The sequence below is a fragment of the Macrosteles quadrilineatus genome, unplaced genomic scaffold, assembly GCF_028750875.1.
Source record: "Macrosteles quadrilineatus isolate MER2022 unplaced genomic scaffold, UCM_ALF_1.0 Scaffold_4__1_contigs__length_99947679, whole genome shotgun sequence".
Taxonomy (NCBI): Eukaryota; Metazoa; Arthropoda; class Insecta; order Hemiptera; family Cicadellidae; genus Macrosteles; species Macrosteles quadrilineatus.
The window spans coordinates 78,456,251-78,475,747 of NW_026542597.1; the positions used below are offsets into that span (position 1 = coordinate 78,456,251).

Consider the following 19,497-nt stretch of genomic DNA (forward strand, 5'->3'; position numbering starts at 1 on the left):
TGTTGCTCAACATTATTTCTTAAATATCTTTCAAAAAGAAAACCAGTCAATTTCAGAGTTTGTGGCCGACCTCAGACGTGATCTTCAAGAATGTGAATTTGCAGTAGAATGCTCCAACGATGAATGTGGAACATCTGTGTCAATTGCTGATGTTTTCTTGCGGGCACAGTTCATACGAGGATTGAAGGACAATTGGCTTAGGGAACACCTTTTACAATCCGTTTACACAAAGTTTGATGACATTCTAGAGAAAGCTATTGCTCTTGAAGCATCAAAGGTTGAAAGCAAAGAATTTCACCAACATGCATGTTCTAACAACTTTAATATGGATTCGGCTGGAGTGCACAAAATTACAAGGTCTTCCAGACGATCCCACCAGTTCTCTAACAATCGCTCATCCAACAAGACATCTCTCAACTGGAAACAACGTTCAAATAACAAAAGACCTGACTTCAATGCCCTCGGAATAGAAGGCCTCTGTCTTAGATGTGGAAGTAACAAACACATTGCTGCAAATTGTAACAGACACAAGTATAAACTCCAATGTGGGGAGTGTTTAAAACGAGGACATGTCTCTGCGGTCTGCATAACTACACTGATGTCAAGGACTAAGAAATCAACATCAAAGTTAAATTCAACCAACAACCTACATTCAGGATCAAATGATGACGATTATTCTAGTGAAGACTCTTCTGATTACGGAGTGCACAAAATTGATTCGATCTACCAGAACTTTGATGTCGTAGATTTATTTGAAGTTGGATATGATTCAGACAAGTACATTGTTTCTGTCACTATAAATGGAAAATTGCAATGTTTTGAAGTTGACAGTGGGGCTAAATTTTCTCTCCTTGCGAAGAATGACTTTGAACGTCTACATCTGAACGTACCTGTAGAACCATCAAGGCTAGCTTTCCGTTCTTACTCTGGAGACATAATCAAACCAGAGGGAAAGGTATCAGTTTCTGTATCATACAAGGGTAAACAGTTCAAAGGTGACCTTCACATCGTCCCTTCAGGTCATGATGCACTTCTAGGGCGCCAATGGATCCGAGGACTGGGTATTGAACTGTGTGAAATTGACGCTGAAATGAACCGACCAGCTACTACCCTTCAATTACAACCAGTAAATTCAGTTGAGGAACTGTTTGAAAAATTTGCGCCAATTTTCGAGCCAAAAATTGGATGCGTTCCAAACTTTACAGTATCATTACATCTTCGATCAGGAGCAAAGCCTATTTTCAATCGTGAACGGAACGTACCTCATGCTCTTATTGATCAGGTCAACAAGGAACTAGATTTACTTGAAAATGAAGGAATCATTTCGCCTGTTACGTCAAGTGATTGGGGGTCACCACTAGTCGTGATACCTAAGGCAGATGGAAGTGTTCGTCTCTGTGTCGACTACAAGTGTGGTGTGAATGAACGAATATCCAGGCAAACCATCCTATTCGAAAAATTGACGATGTACTCGATAGTTTGAGAGGATCTCGTTACTTTTGTAAACTTGATCTGTACAAAGCTTATCTGCACCTCAAGGTCGACGAAGAGTCCAGTATTATCCAGACAATGTCAACACACCGTGGAACATATCGTGTCAATCGTCTAAGTTTCGGAATAAAGACAGCACCTTCTGAATTCAACCGAATTCTTACACAAATTTTGAAGGGGTTGCCTAAAACCGAGGCCTACTTTGATGACATAATTTGCCATGGCTCAACAATGGATGAGTGCAAAAGAAATCTACAGGCCTGTCTTCAACGACTCTCAGATTTTGACTTACACATAAACAAACAGAAGTGTTCATTTTTTCAAGAACAAATAGAATATCTAGGACGAGTGGTGGAGTTAAACAAAATAAAGAAATCTCCTACCAAAGTTCAAGCTGTTAAAGAAATGTCACGTCCATCAAAAGTTGAAGAATTACGACGATTCTTAGGAATGGTTTCTTACTACTCTCGTTTCTTTCCAGATGCTTCAACTGTCACTTTTCCTTTGCGACGTTTGTTACGCAAAAATAAGAAATGGGAATGGACACCAGAATGTGAAAAGGCTTTTCAACGAATCAAAACTGAGCTCTGCAGTAACAGGATACTCGTACCTTTCGATCCAAAACTACCGTTAGTCCTCACCACAGACGCTTCACCTACTGGACTAGCTGCAGTTCTTAGCCACTTAATAGATGGTACTGAGAGGCCAATTGCTTACGCCTCACGTTCACTCACTGATGCCGAATGTAACTATAGTCAACTAGACCGGGAAGCATTAGCCATAGTTTTTGGTGTCTCCCACTTCTATTATTACCTATTCGGGACTCAATTTCAACTTGTAACAGATAATCAGCCAATATCTAGGATCTTCAGACATGACAAGGCTCTACCACAAATGACTTCAGCTCGTTTACTCAGATATGCATCATATCTGTCAGGTTTCAATTACAAGTTGGTGTTCAAAAAGGGCATGGAAAATAAAAACGTGGATTGTCTTTCAAGAGCTCCTCTTACACAGACGCACTCTACTAAAGACAAGAAAATCGGAAAAGAGGTACACCAAATCTGCAGCCAAGTTATTTTTCAAATTTCAAGCCATGAAATCACAGCTGAAATCATTAAGAACGAGACAGCCAAAGATCCAGTGCTCTCTAAGATTTTGAAAGACCTACTCACCAATTCAACTGATTCTGATTTTACGTTGGTCGAAAACATTATTTTCCGGGGAGAAAGAGTTTACATTCCATCACTACTTAGAAACAAGATTCTAAATGAACTTCACGAAAGTCATCTTGGAATCACAAAAATGAAACAGCTAGCACGGCGCTATGTTTACTGGCCAAATATTGACAAGGACATTGAGCATCTTGTGAAAGGATGTGAAAATTGTGCACTAACACGGTCAAATCCGCCCAAAGCTCCCAATCACCCGTGGGAAATCCCAAAAGAGAACTGGGAAAGAATACACATTGACTACGCAGGACCGTTTCAAGGCTTCAACTTCCTCGTGTGTATTGATGCTAGATCAAAATGGGCGGAGATAAAAGTAATCAAAGATGCACCATCCAGCTCCAATACCATAAATCTGCTTGAACAGATTTTTGCAACACACGGCTACCCGAATGTTATGGTATCTGACAACGCCTCAATTTTTCAAAGTGATACATTCCAAGCTTATTGCAAATTGCACGGCATTTTCCAGAAATTCATATCTCCAGGACATCCAGCAACAAACGGCTTAGCAGAACGCTCTGTTCAAACATTGAAGAACCGCCTGAAGTCCACAGCTTCGGAAAACATACCAATGGCAATAAAGGTCCAGAAGATCTTAATGCGGTACCGGGCAACTCCTCTAGCATGTGGCAAATCACCGGCTGAACTTTACCTCCACAGGAAGTTAAGAATACGAATGGATGCCATTTTTCCCAACGTACAAAAAGCTTCAACTAGAAATGCTCCATCTGCACGTTCATTCAACGAGGGGGAGAGAGTTCAGGTTCGTCTCTTCATAAACAACAAGAACGTTTGGGAGTTTGAAGAAGTAAACAAAAAGTTGGGAACTCGACACTATCTAGTTTCCCTTGACAAGTCAGGCCGACTTGTTAAACGACACATTGATCAATTGCGGTCTACTTTGATACCAAAACCAAAAATTGTTACCACGGGACCAATCCACATATTTGATGTTCCACGGGCTTCTAAACACAGCACAAAAGAAAATTCTAAGGCTGTTACTTGTTCTAATCCTGAAAGACTGTCAATTCCTGAAAGACCATCAACTCCCTTAAGACCATCAACTCCTGAAAGACCATCAACTTCCGAAGGACCATCAACTTCCGAAGGACCGTCAATTTCCGAAAGACCACCAACTCCCAAAGCAAACAATGCAGAGGTTCCAGTAGTTCAGGGAACAGAAACGAACAATAGCCATATTCCTGAGAATCAAGAAAGATCAAGGCGACAAAGGCAAATGCCGGGCCGATACAAGGACTTTGTGCTTTCATAATAATACACTGCAAGTTCAAAATAGTGGGGGAGACTGTTATGTCTTCTCTAAGACTGTTTATAATTCATTTATACATATTTTTACTATCATATGTTTTTCTATTGTTTTTGTTTTGTAAACATTCATGAAATAGATTTTGTGTTGAGTTAATATGCGTGCATTTATTAATTATTTTGTAATTAATAAGAGTCATTTTAAGAATATAAGGGTTGGATTCTAGATCTTATTTAGGTTTAGATTCTTTTGTTGGAAAAGAATCTACATGACTAGACTCACTCCAACTGGCTAAAGAAACATCTTATCTTAGTCAGTAACAAGGCTACAAAAAGTATCTGACGCCATTCAACACTCATTCTTAATTTATAACTGTGTTAAAATGAAATACACTTAGTTGCACCCCGTCACACTTGGTAGTATGAATCTAATCTAATTTGTTAATTTCTAAGCCTACCTTCAAAAGACTGAGGTGGCAGCAAGGATAGTACTTCATACAGCCGTAGTCTCACCATAGCAGCAGGAGCTTTCAAATGCTGCCCGTAGCTCTTCAATACCGACGAGATGCTGGAAAAGAACAAATTTTGTTAAAATACTGTACTGTAAAATGCATTCTGTAGAGATAAATGAACAGATAAACAACTAACTCACCTAAGATAAGAGTAATAGGAGCAAACATTTTACATTGAGTATGATATTTTGCACCTCAAAGAGAAAACTAACAAACTGGGCTGATCTGCTTCTGACATTTTGCTCTTCAGAAGAACGTAGTATAATTTCAGTTACACGACTGGAACTGATTGTATTATCTAAACTATTCTTGCCATAAAAGTAATTTTTGAATCACTAAATATTGAAACCAACCCTTGGAATTTAATTAATTAGGCTAGTTGTACTACCATTCTACTAATTTAATAGCCCTAGTAGAGCAGGCATTTTAAGAGTATATTTACAAAAAATAAGTTAACGATAAAACCTTTTTTAACACCAATTGGTTTTACATTACCTTGCATCAGTTCCAAATTGTAACCTCAGTCAAAATGTTACATGTTTCGGCGAGCTACCATTGTCAAACACTTCAAACCAGGAATATACATTAATTCCACTTGGATAGCTTTGTTTTCAATACGCGACAAATACATTTAACGCACGACATATAAATAAATAAATACGTTTTGCCTGATAGGCCTATCACGGGTAAGCAACATTGCCAGTACACAAGTGGGAACAGACTCCGCTCTTAGTTGTCACTAGGCTCAACTATTGGAAAAGTAAAAGACATCTTGAACTTGTTGCTATTCTAGAGGACTTAAGACTATGCATAGGTTCAATCCCAGACATTCCACAAAAATTCTAATTTGGACTGCTTTCCCTCAAAAGTGTTTGCTATTGTTTAATTCAAAATGTAACAGCAAGAAAAAAATGGAAAAAATTTTCAGTTTTCATCGTACTTACTTGATGAGCATTGCCAGGGCAGCCTCTATGGGAGTCAGCAATCTCCTGATGATATCATCAGTCAGTAGTTCAGGACAGTAGAGCAGAAAACTGTGCATGGCGGACAGAGCTCCAGCCCTGCCTTCTAGAGTAACCTGTGAAACATTGTGTTAATTTCAGAACAAATCATTAATTGACATAATTGTTGTGTACATGTAGATTAGCTAACAGCAGCAACTGGTGTGTTTTCCAAATGAGACACAAGAATTTTTAAGTTTATAACTGTCTACCTGGTCATGAGGAAACTAATATTAGTTCACTGTTAACACAAGAAGTGGGCACATACCTGCCAAGTAAAGGCATCCCCACGAGCTTTCTCGGACTCTAACTCCTTGTTGGACCGAGGGAAGGAGTTTCTCCACAACAACAACATCCTCGGCAACAAGCCTCGCACTACAGGCACTCCTGCGGAAAAGAAGTAATTGTTTAAAACATCTATATCTATACTTCTATACTATTATATAAAAATCTAATGGTGTCTGTATGTGTATTACTAATAGGTGCAAAAACTACTGAACCAACTGGGCTTAAATTATACGAAAATATAGCTACCATACCAAGGACCATTATAGGACTATTCACATTCCGATTCTGACCGTAGGCTTTGCCCCTTTGGCTTTAAAAGTTCTGAGGTGAACATTTTAAAAGTAAATATTGATTGGTCTCCATGGCTGTGATGAGAACACTAACAATGTTTGTTTACATTTGCTTTGACATTTAAATGTAAACAAGAAGAACTGCTAAACTGCATATTTCACAATTTCAGACAGCTGATACAAAGAAATTTAATATAATATTTTCCATAACTATGAGGTAGGTTTATTTTAATCTAACCTTTTATCATGGATTATTTATTCTAAAACTATGTCAATGATTATAGAAAAAAAAGATTCTATAACCGTTGCTGTATCAACTTCGGCTCTGCTTTAGATTTTTTTAAGCGTCTAAGTTATGAAAATAATGTTATTGATATGTTTTCATGGAAACAGTATTAAAATTACAAAGTATAGATGTTTTATATGAATTTGAAGGCTACTTTAAATAAATTCTAACTGCTTAACATGTGTTAGATTAACTTGTACATCACATTGTTTTTTATATGTATATTTTGGTAAATTAAGTTATTGTGTTTTGCTAAACCTATGCTTAAATTAAATGGAAGAATATCATCAATAACTGAATTGTACGTTGATTTTTGTTTTCTAAAATCTGTTGTATATATGTAACTATATTTAATTATCAAATGGTAATACAAAATACTCTTATTTTATCTTAACATAGCTTTCAGTTCACATTTCCTTTATTTGATACATTTAATATTTGTGTTTTGCCACACCACTGATTAAATTAAACCAAGGAAAATATCATAAAACTAAGCAGTACACAGTGTTCTTTTGTTTCTAAAATCAATGAAATATCTGTTACTATGTTTACTTAATGGTAAGTGTGAAAATGTAAAAGCAATGGACGATGGAACTGATTAAAAGAATGAGTTTGTATATTAAGTTGTTTGTTGATATTTTTGCAGAGTAGAATCAGAGATGCAATGAAACATATACTGTATTTGCTATTACATTTTTTAGTCCTTGATGCTTTGATAATCATATTCGTTTTGTCTGCTGTCTTTAATGCTAAATTATTTGTTTAATTATTTATAGTACCCTATAGATAGATATAGTTTCTTTAATATTTCAAAAAACTGTATTGATATGGCACAGCAATATTTCTAAAGTTTATAACAGCTGACTTAGTTTTGCTAATGATTTATTGTGAGTGAAGAAACTGAAGATGGAAGGATTTGTGATTTAATATAAAGAAGACTAAAAAAACTGTTCATTTAATTTTAATAATTAGTATTTTTGCAACTTTAAAATTGAAATTTAAAATGTCAATAATAAATTAAAAGATAGGTACAGTATGTAAGATGAAGGTAAATCATGTATGTCAATGTTTTATTCGAAGATTTGGTAAGTTTTTCTCATATCAGCCTACACAAGATTTAAAATTAATCAAAACCAAAATGGTGGTATCCACTACTTACCAGATTTAAAAGTCATATTACTTAAATTTTTCTATTAGGGCTATAAAAGCTGAATTTTGTTTCTAAAAGCGTTGGCGGATGTGTAACTATTGTATGCAACAGATGTAAAGATTAAAATGTTTCTATTTTGTGTCCTCTTCCCGTTGCAAAGCACGGGTACAACAGCTAGTAATACATATACAAATCCTAAAATCTGTATTTTGATCAAAACCACATCTACTTGTATTAGTTTGAAAACTAGATCTGACTTATCTAGGAATAATTTCATAGCTTTCTTTGATAATTCAGCTTTAAACAAAATTTTGTTACAGCTGTTAATTTTGTTGTGAAGTAGGGACCAGAGGAGCTTATGGGACGACCGTGCGTTTTCAGCTCTGGTATATTGTGCCATAAATGTACTTGTGACAAGCAAGGAACAGCCTGAACAGCAAGCACTGTGTGGAAATTCATATCGCTCAGGGCACAGGGTCTTCCTCCACCGCGAGTGTTGAAGTGCATGAGGGCAAAGGGGATGGGGGAGGGGAGGGTGTTGGTCTTTGTCATATACACCAGCACTAGCGCTAGTTACCACTGAAATGTACAATTGAATGTTTCCTCTGTACCTTAATTCTCTGTGGTTACAGTAAAAATCATTTTAAAAAGGCAGACAAATGAAATGAATCCTTCTTTATTGAGACAAAAAGATAACTCGAGAAACCATTCCTAAGTATTTCTCTCGAGTGAGTCAATTGCTCCCTTTGCTCACTAGTTACACAAATAACTATATATTATCATAAACATAGTATACTTATAAAATTCAATTTCAACAATATTTAGTGTTTCTTATAGCCTATAAGGAAACCTGATCACTCTTTGTTTCATTGCTAATCATTTTGGGCCTGAATGAAAGCGTAAATTTCTCTTTCATAAACCTGTTTAGACAAAGAAAACTAAAGTGTATTGTAAAGACATATTTACCCAGAGCCATAATTGCACCAATAAGCAGCCAGCCGGACTGTGTTCGGTTTAGAGAGAGCCGACTGTTCTGACTAGCGCTACGAAGCAACTCCTCTGCTGTGTTGAAGATCACCTGTAACAGACATTTTGAAATCAACTTAGATACATGGAGTGTTAAAAAAGGCCCTACAGAATTAAAAATAAAATGTATAAATAAACCAGAAGTACAACTGAAACAAATATGCAGCAACTAATATTGCTAACCACTAATTTAATAAAACTTTTATGTACCACTCCGTTGATTAAATTGATAGGAATCAATGCGGATCCACCTTAGTTGTATTTATTTACAATTGTAATGTAATGGATGTGCTTTTATTCGATAATAAATTATGATACCCATGGTCCACTCCCTTTGGTTTGGTTAGGCAAGGTTTGTTTAGGTTTTTTTAGTCAGGCTAAGAAGTGTTGTGTTAGGTAAGATGTGCTTTAAATTTAGTTTTTTTTAGGGATGGACGGGATTGAATTTTTAGTTCGGGACGGGACGGGACGGGATTTTTATTTCCTTCCCGATTTTCGGGACGGGACGGGACGGGATTTTTTTCTGTGCATAAAAAGAAAGTACTGTATTGCAGTTACCAAAAGAGACATACGAAATCAATTTTTACCATTTGTGGCACTGATCTATAAAAACCAAAAAATGGGTAACCTATAGAAATTTGTGACTCGCGAGTCACGGGGTGATCGTCGGTATGACTCACGGTCACGGCGCGATCGTCGTCATGACTCGCGGTCACGGCACGATCGTCGGTATGACTCGCGGTCACGGCGCGATCGTTGGTATGACTCCGCGGTCACGGGGTTATCGTCGGTATGACTCCACGGTCACAGCGCGATCGTCGTCATGACTCGCGGTCACGACGCGATCGTCGGTATGACTCGCGGTCACGGCGCGATCGTCAGCATGACTCGCGGTCAGGGCGCGATCGTCGTCATGACTCGCGGTCACGGCGAGATCGTCGTCATGACTCGCGGTCACGGCGCGATCGTCGTCATGACTCGCGGTCACGGCGCGATCGTCGGTATGACTTCGCGGTCACGGCGCGATCGTCGGTATGACTCGCGATCACGGCTCGATCGTCAGCATGACTCCGCGGTCACGGCGCGATCGTCGGTAGGACTCCGCGGTCACAGTGCGATCGTCGGTAGGACTCCGCGGTCACGGCGCGATCGTCGGTATGACTCGCGGTCACGGCGCGATCGTCGGTAGGACTCCGCGGTCACGGCGCGATCGTCGGTAGGACTCCGCGGTCACGGCGCGATCGTCGGTATGACTCGCGGTCACGGCGCGGACGTCGGTAGGACTCCGCGGTCACGGCGTAATCGTCGACATGACTTCGTCTCCTGCGTTCGCGGACCTGTCGCTCGCAATAACGGCGTTATCGGCACTCGCGAAGCGGAAAAATCGCCGACGATCGGACCAAATCCCGTCCCGAAAAATTCCCGAGTCAAATGTAATCCCGTCCCGATAATCGGGAATATTTTTTTCCCGAAAAATTCCCGAAATTTCGGGACCCGTCCATCCCTAGTTTTTTTTTTAGTTAACTGTGTTATAGCCTGTTATAGGCACAGTGGTAAAACACTTCGCCTAAAATTCCCCTTCCCACCCTATAACTTGGAATTATCCCTTCTCAAAATTAGCCAGAATGATCGGAAATGGTGAAAAAAAACTGTGGTCAAATTCCTTTCTGTTGATGACAACCATAATCGTGGAAGGTCTGTCTCATTTTACTCTTGATAACAATTATTTACTCTGTGAATAAAAGAGTATGGCAAAATTATCAAAAATAGAGTAGGTATAGATTAAACAGTTTAAAATACTGATATTATTGGTTCAACTGTTTTTTTACATGATGGAGTTGGATAACACAGTTTGACTACATCCATGAGTGGAGAGGAATGCTTCTTACCTTTCCTTTGGTGTGAGGTACTCCCAGGGGGGAAAGTTTGACGCCCCCCAGTACAGCGGCCAGTGCTGCGCTGTATCCTGCAATGGCTTCTGGGGATGATCTCATGTTCTCTATGTTTTCCACACACCTACAAGTCGAAATCAGATAAATGTTTTTAGTATAACATCTTCTATATATAAAGCCAAAAGTACCCATGAACTTTTGAGAAAACTACAAGTCACACCCCCATAAACCATATACTTAAAATGTTCGTCATGACGAGAAACCTTGCGCAAAACTATCCATTATTTCATAAATTGCCCTTTAAGGTCGTAATTCCTTTCTAAAGGGAACTTTCCATATACCTAATGTTAAAATACCTCAGCTGTACTTATTTGTTTGTATTACTGTATTCTGTTTTGTTTATTTCAGCCCAACCTAACCAATCAATAATGTTATTAATTAATACTTATGAAGTCAAACGGGGTGAAGCCCGTGGGTAACAGCTAGTTACATTAAATTACATTTGTTCAACACAGACACGTCAGTCTATGTATTTCAAGCTGGAGATGGCTGAAGAATAAGGGTTTAAAGGATGAGATGAACTCGGTGTTAATGACACGAATGGAAGTATGAATCAAATTCTGTGATTAGGTTTCTATGGGTTCGTACTTGGCAGGAGTGTTTTTTATATTTTTTTTAACATAGGCCAGGCTTACAAGTGACCATTGGATTACATTGCAGCTGGTACAGCTTATTGTGTACTGGAAGGAGCATTGATTTTCTTTACATTGTTTTCGGCTACTATGGCAAGATTAATCACAACAAAGGGGTACAAACTAGACGAAATGATGAAGTAAAGAACACTGAATTGATTCAAGGTTTTAACTTCTGACGCTTCATGGTGATGGCAGCTCAACGGAGACATTAATTTACAGACAACCATTGTTATTGAGCTTATTGTACTTAACCTGTAAATTTACACCCAAACTGATAAAAACCCTTTTGGGGGATCAAGACTTCAGTCATATCGTTTAATTTGTACATGATTATTTTACATTTTGACCCGAAAAGTATACACTCCAGACAATTTTTGAGAAACCTACCCAGGTTTATGAAGATGAATTCATGCACCAATTTGGTCGTCTTTATTATGCTAAACATTTTTTTGCTCACATATTGTCTTGTTTAGCATGTTGTCTCACACCGAAGCTTATGATACTACTGCTACTACCACATGGTATAAAATTGTTGTATACCTTCATGATGGAAACTAGCTTACTTTAGAGCATTATTCAATGTAAGAAAGATGCTGACCTGTCAATAACGGGTGTGTTCTGGCTCGGCACAGCCACACATATACATCTTAGACACCACGCTGCGGCAAGCCTAGCCGCCTGACAAGGGTGTATCAGTACAGCCATCACTGCATCTATCAGGTCTGCAACATACAAAGTATTTTACGACCAAGCAGACGCAAGCTTAAGCCCCCCCCCCCCATATTAATCAAAATGTGTGTAAACCGGGTGTAACATGTAGATTTAAAGGCAACACAGAATTATGTTTCAATATAGAACGAGTATACTCATCAGGAATAACAACAAAGCTCTAATGAATGAGTATTTGTAGAGCTTGTGAAAGGTTTTTCTCTACTCACTGGAAGAGGTCAGCAGGTTACTGGCCGTGGTACCGAGACTTTCTATCAGACAAGCCATCTCCTGTAGAGCACAGACCAGCAGATGTTGGCCATACAGAGTCTCTTGATTACAGTCCTTGGCGTTCTCTGGGTTAAAATCTGCAGACACATATCAAAATGGGTTTAAAAATCATGTGAAATTGAATTTACAGGATATAAAGTGATAAACAGGAACATGATGCCTACCAGGCAATTTTATAACTTCAAATAATCACTTTGGGAGTGATACTAACCCCTGCAAATGTAATAATCATTGGAGTGTCTAAAAATCCCAGAAACCTTATCTTTGTAAACGAGTCCCATAGGTTATGCAGGAGACCTGAATTTACTATCAAAGTTCTTGACAGACTATTATTAGATGAATCTAATAACAGCAGCTGTACAAAAAGAGGATTACATAAACTTGCCTTGTACAGGATTAATACTTACCACTAATCAATTGTAGGAAAATTAAAAATCTGAACAATCCAAATACTATGCACAGTCTAGTTATTGCGACACAACACAACGTACCTATGGACGTCATCTGTTTGGCAACAATGAGCGTCATCTCTTTGACAGCAGCTATCTGAGCCTTCTCCGGCAACATGCGGCCGAGCACTGAGCGGAGGATGAAGTTGATGCACTTGCGAGCGTAAACTGCGTCCACATGGGACGACGCTGCCTTGGGATTGGCCACCAAGTCCAGTACATGACCCAAAACTATGGTCAGGTTACGCTCCAGCCAGGAGCTGCCCATTAGTTGGATAAACACTACGTACGCCTGCGGAAAAATTGTATTTGAAATATTGTGCATTGATGAAGAGCTAAGAAATTCTACAAAATGAAACATAAACACCACTGAAACACCTGCTTCCGATGGGATGAATGATCACGACACACATTTGAAAATTGTAAATATTTTTCACTGATAGAAAGGATTTAAAACAATTCTTGAGGATTCAACAGCGCAGGTAAAGGATGATGTAAATGAAATGTATAAGGATTTATGTTCTTAAGGACATTAAGTGGACACAGTAGAAAGCTAAGGAGGCAGGTATAGGTTTTGAGAACAAACAGAAATATATATGATTTTTTACTGGAAGAGGGTATCAGAAAGTGCTGACTAGTCCCAAACCAGCAACGCCTGGATTGCCCGACCAAGACACTGAGCTATCATGGTCATTAAATTTGATCGTCACTGGTTCACAAAATCACAGATCCTGTTAATATCATCAGATACATCTGATCTAAAAAATGTTTTCTTTACATCACATTTGTTCAAAGGCAACACTCACATGGGTCACTCCGACCCGAACCTCCCTGTTGAGTCCGGAGCTGCCTTTGATGATTTCTCCGGTGTTCTTGAGGAACCCAACGCCGCCTCTGAGGAACCCAGACATCAGCACAGTCAGCGCCTCCTCTAGAGACACTGGCTTGGCTGCCTTGTTTTGGGCGACTGTAAACACAAGCGGTTATTTTACCATGTTCTTCTTATTTATAGAAACTACAGACAAAACTAAAGAAGACTTACATTATTGGAAATTCCAAATAACAAATAGTTTATCAGGAGTAGAAAATACATTTATAATTATTTATCTATCTATATATTAATAGGCAAGCATGTTTCTTTAAAACCTTTTTTCTCAGCTCGTGTGCATCGTAGGGAAAATCTACGCATACCGTTAGAAAGCTATTTTCCTGTAGGTGTGCAGAATCCCTTTATAAATTTAAATAGGCTCAAAGATAAGCGCAAAAAATGAGTTTAAAAATTTGAAAAAATTTACATGGATCTTATGCGTTGCCATGCTGGTGACGAAATAACAACGAAATATAAACGGAAAATGAAAACAAATGGAAGAAACTCCAATCACATGTTTTATTTACAGTGTGGGGTGAAACATTAACATAAGTGAGTACATTACAAATTTTTGGTCGAGTTTCGACCACAGGACATTACTCGTACTTATAAAGACACAGATGAACTTGAAGAAAACTACACTACTCATCATGGAGGGGTCAGGAGTTGACTTTTTCAATCCTTGCATGATAAATGTAATGTGTGAGTTTATGTGCAACAATTAGATGGGCATATTTAGAGAAGAGGGGGTGACAATAATCTCAAAAAATAGGAATCCTGAAGAAAGACAACTGAGAACGGTTGAGCAGGGTGATTCTTGATATGGGGAGAATATAAGTAACTAAGGAAGACACAGAAGAACGAGAGAGGTGTAGGGGCTTTGGTAGTGCTGCCAATATAACTGATTTATTTGGAAACTGGGACTAAGTAATTAAGTGTGACTTTTCCCCTTATAATAAACATTTTAAATATTGAATATAAGTTTACTGACCTGGTTGGTTGGCTTTCGGCTGCTGTTGCTGGGTGATAGCGATCAGTCCACCCAGCAGTTTGGCCACACTGCACCTAACCTCATAGTTGGAGCCGTCGAAAGCTCGGAAACACAAAGTTGCTAGGTTCTCCAGCTCCGTGGTGTGCATGAACGTCGCGTGGTTCAACATCTCCAATATACACTGCGGACAGAAATATAATGTTAGTTTTAAGTTTCATTGCACTGAGTAAAAGCATAAAACTTAATATAAAAGCAGCAAAAAGATACTGTGTACTTTTACCCAGTCACATAGCCTATACATACATTATTACACTCAACACAAAGAGTGATGTACAAGTTTTTGTAGTGAAATTTCTGAGAGGCTTGTAAATAAATATATGAGACAGCATTTTTGACAAGAAAGAGCAATATTAGAAAAAACTCTTAATGGTGAGAGGTGATTTTGTCACATGAAAAAAATTTTTTTGAAGGAAGAGAGGCTAAAATGTGGTTCGAGACATTAGGGGAAAGAGCACATTCGGAAAACCTTAAAAAAGCAAGACACCAAGAAATGTCACTAACAGCTCAATTAGTCCTTTAAATCTGGAACTTAGTGCATTTGACATATAATCAAACAAATCACAATTACCGAATGTGTTTTTTACGTTCACCAATCCCATATTCTAGAGAAGTTAAGTTAAGTGGTAAAAAACTCCTATCAGTATGGTAAACTTTCGCCAAATAACATATTTATAAAAAATAATAATACCCTTTTTCACAAAGCTTAACCCTAGGTACAGTATTGGGATATTGCCTATTGGCTAATTGAGTCTAAGAAATCAACCAGGAAGAACTAACAAAGTTAATCATTCAATATATGATTCATAATAGTAAAACTTAAAGTTCTTGCTTACTTTGGAGGCAGCACAGCGGACAGCCATTACTCTATCAGTAAGACAGTGTTTTGCGGCTTTGTAGATTTCTTTGTGCATGTTGGAAATGGCGCTCCCCATTCCGCAGCAAACCTACGTAATTAGACAAGATATTAGAAAGTTAGACCAATCCTATTTTTGCAAAGAATTTTCCCTAAGCGGAAGGTAAACAATTACAAAAAATGATCTTTGCAGAACAAATAAATTTTGTATTGGTTTATGGTAAAATATTTAGTAATTAATTTTATTTAGGATTATTATATATTTTTTAAATATACTCTTACCCTTTAATGCTCTATTTATTACATCAAATTGAAAATAGGTGCACAGATACTCATAGACTAAATATCGATTAAGAAATCAATTTACAGGACTAGTTACTATTTACCAATTTACAACAGATCCTCCTAATAACATGATGCAGCTAATAAATACAAAGTAGTTAAACATACCTTAAAAATATTTTTAATGGACAAAAAAATGTTTCTAGAGTATTCATACAACAAAATTTTATTAAAAGTTTTGCTACCGTTTCACCTTGAAACTACTGGTTATTCCAAAATTGCACTGCATTTTTCCGCGGTTTGCATTGTTAATTCAAAAAATATATAAAAAGTAGGTATCATTCACAAGGCAACATACTGGATTGTTACTTTTTCTCAGAAAGAAAAAAAACCCTTTTGATTTTAGACAATTAATTGTATGTTCTACAAAAGACTTAAAAAACAATACAACACTTACAAAACTTACACGAATTGCGGATATTTATAGGCATGCACTGTGGATGTGATACTCCCTGGTGTGGATTAACGTCCACACGAGCGAGTACTACGACTATCCACAGTGCTATCCTTATAATTAGACCAATTCGTAGATACCAAGGCAGAAATGTGGTTCGGATTCCACTATAAACTGTAGGTCCCTTAGTTGCCATTAGCTGTATGGACTATTAAACAGCTGTTTCTAAGGATATGTCGGCCTTAGTCACTAACAAGACTACAAGATCGCGCCACTCATCCTACACTCATCTCCATTCATACTTGGCTTAAAATACCTACTTTGTATGGTCGCCATTTCATTGAAAAGTATGAAAAGTATTAAAGTATGAGATAAAAAATTGAACACATCTTACTTTAATCTAATTAGGTTTAACAATTAAAATATATTACTAAAACCAGCAGCCTCTTGCTAATCTGCAAAAAGTGTTGAAGAGATTGATAAGAAAATACTGGACTACCTAGTGCTAAAAAATAAAGTGGTAATTGCATAAATTACACTAATAAATTTTGAATACCTACCTTTTCAAGTGTCAACATGATCTCAATACGAGTCTGGGACTCTGCACTTTTCAAGCACTTGATAAGGATCTGTACTGTCTCCTCGTAAGATCGTCCCATCATACGTCCAAGCTTCTCATACATGGCACCAATGCAGCAAATAGCAGCACTACAACAACATATTACTCGGTGGATGATACTGAACACTTTAAAAACCAGCTTATCTGGGTCTATCACAAAGCTATCATCTTACCCATGCAAAACTCATCCTTTGATTATCTTCGCCTTTAAATTAATACCACGACGTATTCACATTGAATCAAAACAAAACAAAAGTTAATTTAATGAAATGATGGATGACCGTTGACAAAACTACTTGAACTGACACATAGCCTAAACTTACAGCTTAGTTGGCAAGAAGCTCGGGGAATCGTCTTTATTTCGCAAGATGTCATTGCACTTGTTGACAGTGTCGAACAACAGAAAAGTGTCGCCCACACTGAACAAAGTCGCAAGACATCGCGCAACCAGACGACGAGTCGGAGGTCCGGGACATTCTTGTATCCGCTGGCTCAGCTGTTCCACAAGCTTCTTCTGACATCCCTTGATGTCATTCTGAAAAGAAATCATCCTCAAGTAAAATGCATACTACATTCAAGTGAACATCGCTGATTTGATTTTGTATGTGATGAATAGGGGAAAGTTTACAAGATATACAGGAAAAATGCCTACTGGGCAAAATCAGCTCCGCGGCTTTGCAGGAAGAAGTACAAGTTTCAAAGTTTAAAGTACAAGATCTTGACAGAAAAGTAATAAGTCTGAGACTAGTTGGCTGTACAGTCACCTAACTAGAGATGTGGGTCTATTAATGAAACCAACACTTTTCTAGGAGACCATACCATATTAAAACTGTTGTGAAAGTTTTATTGCCTTGTAAAATTAGACTGAAAAAATACTACCATACTTAGCCAACAAAAGTTACTTGCGTAACTAGTGGGCGAAGTGGCACTTTGCTGAACACGAGAGAAATGTTGTTGTGGAATGTTTCTCAAGTGCAGCAATGGCAGTTTTCACTCGTGTTACGCATTATATTTTTCCTACAGTTACTATTCAAACACTGTACAACACGTTTTTAGGTTAGGTTAAATCAAAACATTTAACAAAATGGGTAACGCTGCACCAGCTGATCGTAGTCATAATATCTTTAAGTGTTGCCAACTTATTTTCAAATGTACACGGATTATGTGCATAATAAAAGCACGATGTTTTGTATTGTTTCATTGGAATACTGGTGTGCGCCCAAGTAAAAAACTGTGTGCCAAAGTAAGGCTTTCTGTACTATAATCTGTGAAAGGAAGCCCACTTTGTGGGGTGACTGTAGGAAAAATACTATCTATACAAACAGACATGATTAAAAATAGATACTAGGCCTACTGTATCTCATTTTGCTAAAGATGTCTGTAGGCTAACCTTGTTTCTATATCATTTGCCTTAAATGTTGAAGGAGACTATTGGTTGATTAAAGCTAAATATAAATTGATTGAACAAATCTTAAATAAATGTACTTACTTTTTGTGCAGCAATCAATACTTTGTCTAAAAATCTGAGCCACTCAAAAACGAACACTGGCCTTTTGGACTCGGGAAGTTGATTTAAAGCTTCTTCGTTAAGGGTTAGGCTGTGGCTAAGTTCCATCATGGCTCCTAAAAATTGAGATTGATCTTAAATTATGTCCACAGTACGCCAACTTAAGCTATATATCCAAATTGTAAAATCTAAGTCATTTCATATTATAATACGTTCATATTATAATGTTTAATAGAGTTAGCCTATTTAATGTTAAAAAAATGACCTACCTAACCCAACCACGTTATTAAATAGCAATAGTTCAAAATTGCATGGCATGTGTCTTATAATTTTTGACAGAATAAAATTCAATTGATAACTTGTAAATATTGCTAAGATCAATTAATAAGGAAAATCTAATAGAATAAAAGAACTATAATTTTAAGTTCTGCCGCTTAACACACAATCTACACTGCCGATGGAATAAATAAATAAATAGGCTATATCTACTGTCATTAAAATATAACTGTAACTTGTGTGCAGTTCTAAGAAAAAAATATTGCCAAATTTCACATTGTATCAATGTTATAGGAGTGATGATAAGATCAAACAGTCCTGAAAATGAATTGAAATGAAAATCTTTATTATCCGTTAGGCATGTACATGCAATAGGCATTCTCAAGATAAATGCTCTTGAATAGAACATTTAACTTAACAATTATTGTCTTAAAGCAAACCCAAAAACCACCAGCGAATGTATGGGCTCGAACCCAATGGACACTATTTTTATTTTACCCAGGGATCCCAGAAAACCCCATTTCTCTGCACGTTTTCTTTTTGGGTAGGGTAAGTAGAAACAACCAGGGGGGTTATCAGCAAAACGTCCGGGATTTCGACTTTTGAAGAAAATTAAAAATTATTTCTGCATGCCTAAGTAGGCCTGGTAATTATTGCGATTAATGTGACCATGGGAACCTATATATATTTAAATATATATCACCAGAAACTAGATTTTTAGCTGAAAATAATGTTGCAAAAATTTCTCCGCGCTCACAAATATTAACGGAACTACAACCGTTTAAAGTTTTGTTTACTTTTTTTAATCTACTGAATTTTGATGCAATGTTTCCTCACTATATACTTATAGTTATCAATTTTCTGTTGATTCTAAATGATTTAAAGTGAATATTAGGCCCACACTAATAGTTAATGGGTTATTTAAAGTATACGCTTATTTATCAACATACCGGTATTAATAGTTTAGGAAACAAAAAACAACAAAATTGTCATCTAGACAACTAAACTGA

At 37.4% G+C, this 19,497-nt stretch overlaps 1 protein-coding gene across 4 annotated transcripts in view; it reads right to left on the reverse strand.

Moving 5' to 3' along the window:
• The window catches only part of LOC128991267 (HEAT repeat-containing protein 5B-like), a 55,735-nt gene that overhangs the window by 33,657 nt on the left and 2,581 nt on the right, over positions 1-19,497 (reverse strand). For all 4 annotated transcript variants that reach the window (XM_054413984.1, XM_054413983.1, XM_054413982.1 and 1 more), the window contains exons 2-15: positions 18,194-18,327; positions 17,028-17,239; positions 16,646-16,793; positions 15,330-15,440; positions 14,437-14,617; positions 13,384-13,544; positions 12,620-12,869; positions 12,068-12,205; positions 11,728-11,851; positions 10,432-10,558; positions 8,483-8,594; positions 5,771-5,889; positions 5,446-5,579; positions 4,448-4,557 (exon numbers count right to left, since the gene is read on the reverse strand). In XM_054413984.1, the coding sequence (XP_054269959.1) occupies positions 4,448-4,557; positions 5,446-5,579; positions 5,771-5,889; positions 8,483-8,594; positions 10,432-10,558; positions 11,728-11,851; positions 12,068-12,205; positions 12,620-12,869; positions 13,384-13,544; positions 14,437-14,617; positions 15,330-15,440; positions 16,646-16,793; positions 17,028-17,239; positions 18,194-18,322 (2,056 nt within the window). In that variant the 5' untranslated portion in view covers positions 18,323-18,327. The remainder of the gene's footprint in view (positions 1-4,447; positions 4,558-5,445; positions 5,580-5,770; positions 5,890-8,482; positions 8,595-10,431; positions 10,559-11,727; positions 11,852-12,067; positions 12,206-12,619; positions 12,870-13,383; positions 13,545-14,436; positions 14,618-15,329; positions 15,441-16,645; positions 16,794-17,027; positions 17,240-18,193; positions 18,328-19,497) is intronic.